The sequence below is a fragment of the Malania oleifera genome, chromosome 6 (genome assembly GCF_029873635.1).
Source record: "Malania oleifera isolate guangnan ecotype guangnan chromosome 6, ASM2987363v1, whole genome shotgun sequence".
Classification (NCBI taxonomy): Eukaryota; Viridiplantae; Streptophyta; class Magnoliopsida; order Santalales; family Ximeniaceae; genus Malania; species Malania oleifera.
In genome coordinates this window covers 101,797,269-101,800,962 of record NC_080422.1, presented here as the reverse complement: position 1 = coordinate 101,800,962, position 3,694 = coordinate 101,797,269, and the positions used below count along the sequence as shown (strand labels likewise).

The following is a 3,694-nucleotide window of genomic DNA, read 5'->3' as shown; positions in this document are numbered from 1 at the left end:
AGCTATTGTATTTGTATTTGATTTGAATTTGATTTTTTATTTTCTTTTTGTTTATATTTGTACTAAATTCCTAACACAAATTATATAAACACAAAGATAAAACTGCAATCCAAGCCAGCTGATTTGTACCCAAAAAAATATATATATCCAGACCATTACAATCTAATCTTTGTAGTGGGAAACTGAGAACCCATGCATCTTTATTGATCATAAGTGTAGAAGATGGATTTACATGCCCACTGCTTGCACTACCTAACTATGGCTGCGTGCCACCACAATTAATTTAAAGTTTTATAAATTAGTACATATAGCTAGTATTGAATATTTAATTAATGATGTTTGGTAGTAGTGGTGATGGATCATCTGACAGATGCATATATGGTCGATCAATGAGTTAATTAATAGTTGGGAGATGCGGGGTGGCGGAGGAGGCCTGGTGGTTGAAGGAGTTCCGCCGTGCCGTCGCCAATATCGTCTTGTCCGCCACTATGAAATATGCTGCTCCCGCCGCTGCATTACCCATACATATTATATATTAGTTTATTCATATCCCCATGCTTGCATCATATCCCCATGCAAGCATCATCAATCATTTCAATAAAACATTACATGGTAATTAAGGGGTAGAAAAATATTTGGAGGGAGTTAGCGAATACTAATTAGGGTTATATATGCAGAAAGAAAGTAACCTGAGGAGATGATGAGGGCTTGAGCAGCTGGATTCAGATTGGCTCTTGCCCATGGCACCCACCTTGCACTTGCCATCTGCATCCATATATATCCTCACATTAATTTAGTTTCATCTATCACAACCAGCCAACGCTGGATTCAGAATGTAATATATGCATGCATGAAGAAGAGACTTACAGTTGGAATGGCTGAAGCAATGGTGGCAACCAGTGCTGCCCTAGCTCCTGCCTTTGCACCCTCTGCACCCATGTAGGTACATACACATCTATAAATAAATCAAATCAAATGTTGTGTGCAGGTGTCCATATACATACATATATATATATATATATATATATATATATATATATATATAATACCATTAATCTCGAAGTTATAATTTGTTGGGTAGGCCAGCTGTTGATTATCTACATATGATTGAGATGGATCAAGGTTCCTGATCCATCCTCCGATGATCGAATCCCAATCTAGCTAAGTAATAATGGCATCGATAAAAAATAAGCTTAATTAATTATAGCTGCTTCATGAATTAAGCTTAATTAAATTTTCTTTTCTTTTATTGTTTCCATGTGAAACGATAACGCACAATCAGGCATTTCGGAGTATATAATATAATATAATTAAAAGGTATATGTATAGTAGCAGATGATGTTGATGTAATAATTAGGATAATCGGATCATGGGATGCATACAGATTCAACAATTGCAGGATATTATACAATTATAAATATATAATAATTTCGATCTCATGATGCCTCGCCTAGCAGCCTACCATGATCATCATACCCTCAAAATCAGATCCAACATCTCCCTTGATTAGCTCTGTTCAAATTTGAAATTCACCAGAAAATTTTATATATATATATATATATATATATATATATATATATATAAATATTCTCAGTGTGCATCCCCATTTCAGATCAAAAAGAAAACATAGCATTATAAAGATGAAGAAATGAAAGGGATGCATGGGGAGATAGAAATAAGGAAATAAGGAATGGCGTACGTACCATGGGAACAGCGCTTAGCCAGGGCAAGCTTCTGGTCGAGTGCAGCCTGCAGGCTGCTGCTCCTCTCCATTGCAGAAGACTGTCCCACATTCTTTGCCATCTTGCAGGGAACCTTTATACTGATAATATAATAAATTGAACTAATTAATAATTAGTAATTCTTTAGTAATAAACTGAGAACAGATTGAATGAATGAAGTTGCATATATGATTCAATTAGCTTTGTTGAGCTATATATATATATATATGCAAAAATAGGAGTGTGATTTGAGATGGAGTAGGTTTGTTGGGTAAAAGAAGAGAGGAGGGTAAAAGAGTTCGATGGTTTTTGAGATGAATTCCAGCGTCGCAGACCCCCTGTTTTTCTTTTGTTTTCTAAGAAGGGCAACCACCATTACTTTTAATTGGTTGCTTCCTTCTTTAATTTCTTCTGTTCCCTTAATACCCTTGGTTCTTCTTTATTATTGTTTTTTTTAAGAAAATAACTTGCAACCAATTATTTCTCTCCATTAGGTTTATACTCTGTTTGTTTGCGAAATAAAATTGAAATAAGAATGGAATCAAAATAGGAATATAATTACTTTTGAAATATAATTATTACATTTCATTAGTGACATTAGATGTCTATAAGAATCACAATTTTGATTTCTTTCCAACATTTTATATTTTTACAGCATGCTAAAATAGGATGAAAAGTAAATCGTTTTTTGCCCCCACGGGCATGGAGCGATGGAAAGGCATCAGCACGTAAGAAGCAGCATCGATGGTTCGATTCTAGGTAGATACACTCACGGAGTCAGCAGTACCTGTAGATGGTGAGAATTTACTCTATGAGTCAGCAGAGACCGTGGATTGTAAGAGTTCGCTCTGTGAGTCATCGGAGACCATGGATGGTGAGAGTTCTCTGTGAGCCAGCAGGGATTATGAATGGTAATAGAGATGTGTCCCGAGGGTCGGGTTAGCCGAACGTCCAACTGATGCACGAAAGCCGTGTCCACATTCCGAACTTTACCTAATCAGCGAGACCTAGGGGGAGGACGCTGATCCGTAAGTTTGGAGCCGCAATAGGGGGTCCAAAGGGCTTGTTGGTGGCTAGAGTTCCTATGTAATAAAAAAAAAAAAAGTAAATCGTTTTTTATAAGTACCCCTATACATAATTATTTAATTTTATTTTATAATAGTCATTGCTTTATTACTATTATTTTTTGTTGTTGTTGTTTTATTTTTTTTATTTTATGATAATTATTATCCTTACTAAATAATTATTATTTTTTCCTTTATTATTATTATTATTATTCTTATTATTATTATTATTATTATTATTATTATTATTTTGTTCTTTTATCAATTTTATAATATAAATATTATTTTTATTGCAATTCTTATTAGTTGTTATTATTATTTTAATAATAATTATCCTTAAAATAATTATTATTATTATTGTGATTGAATTTTGTATTATTATTATTATTATTATTATTATTATTTTAGTTTATTGTTCTTTTATAATTCTATCCTTGATTTTATAACTCAAACATAGAGTATGATTTTTTCCCGAAATTTGATTATACTCCATAGCTAATTCAACAAATGAGGGTTAAAACTTACAAACACAATAAGAACTTGCAGAAAATAATTCATGCCTTTTTTTTCCATTTTTTTTTTTTAGAAAAACCAAACTTTATTTATAACCCTTACTTATGGCGGAAGAAAACCGTGGTTACAAATATGCCACAATGGATTTACAAATAACTAACAAAATTAGCCTAGACACCAAAATCAAAACAAGCATATCAAAGCTCGTATCGTTAATCAACTAAAACAAACTAAATAAGCCCAAATGAATTCAAAACAAACAAACACAAACAAAAGCAAATTACCTACAAACTGAAGACAAATACCTGCAAAAGATTTAAAGCTTCCATACAATCACAAGATTTAAATTAAGCTTACAATCCCCCCTGTTGACTTTTTGGTATGATCCTTGTTTTG

General features: G+C 32.8%; 1 protein-coding gene across 1 annotated transcript; it reads right to left on the bottom strand.

Moving 5' to 3' along the window:
* Positions 1-380: 380 nt before the first annotated feature.
* Positions 381-1,814, bottom strand: LOC131157214 (early nodulin-93-like). Its single transcript, XM_058111197.1, has 4 exons — positions 1,704-1,814; positions 868-929; positions 690-765; positions 381-510 (listed from the first exon to the last, which is right to left on the bottom strand). The coding sequence occupies exons 1-4, from the start codon at positions 1,801-1,803 to the stop codon at positions 395-397; spliced, it is 354 nt and encodes a 117-aa protein (XP_057967180.1). The 5' UTR covers positions 1,804-1,814; the 3' UTR covers positions 381-394.
* Positions 1,815-3,694: the final 1,880 nt, after the last annotated feature.

Bases quoted from the DNA above. Each gene is read 5' to 3' on its own strand.
- LOC131157214 (XM_058111197.1), bottom strand. From the start codon at position 1,803: ATGGCAAAGAATGTGGGACAGTCTTCTGCAATGGAGAGGAGCAGCAGC. The intron at 930-1,703 runs GTACGTACGCCA...ACATGGGTGCAG, and splicing joins GGCTAAGCGCTGTTCCCATG to AGGGTGCAAAGGCAGGAGCT. The intron at 511-689 runs GTTACTTTCTTT...TGGGTAATGCAG, and splicing joins AGCCCTCATCATCTCCTCAG to CGGCGGGAGCAGCATATTTC.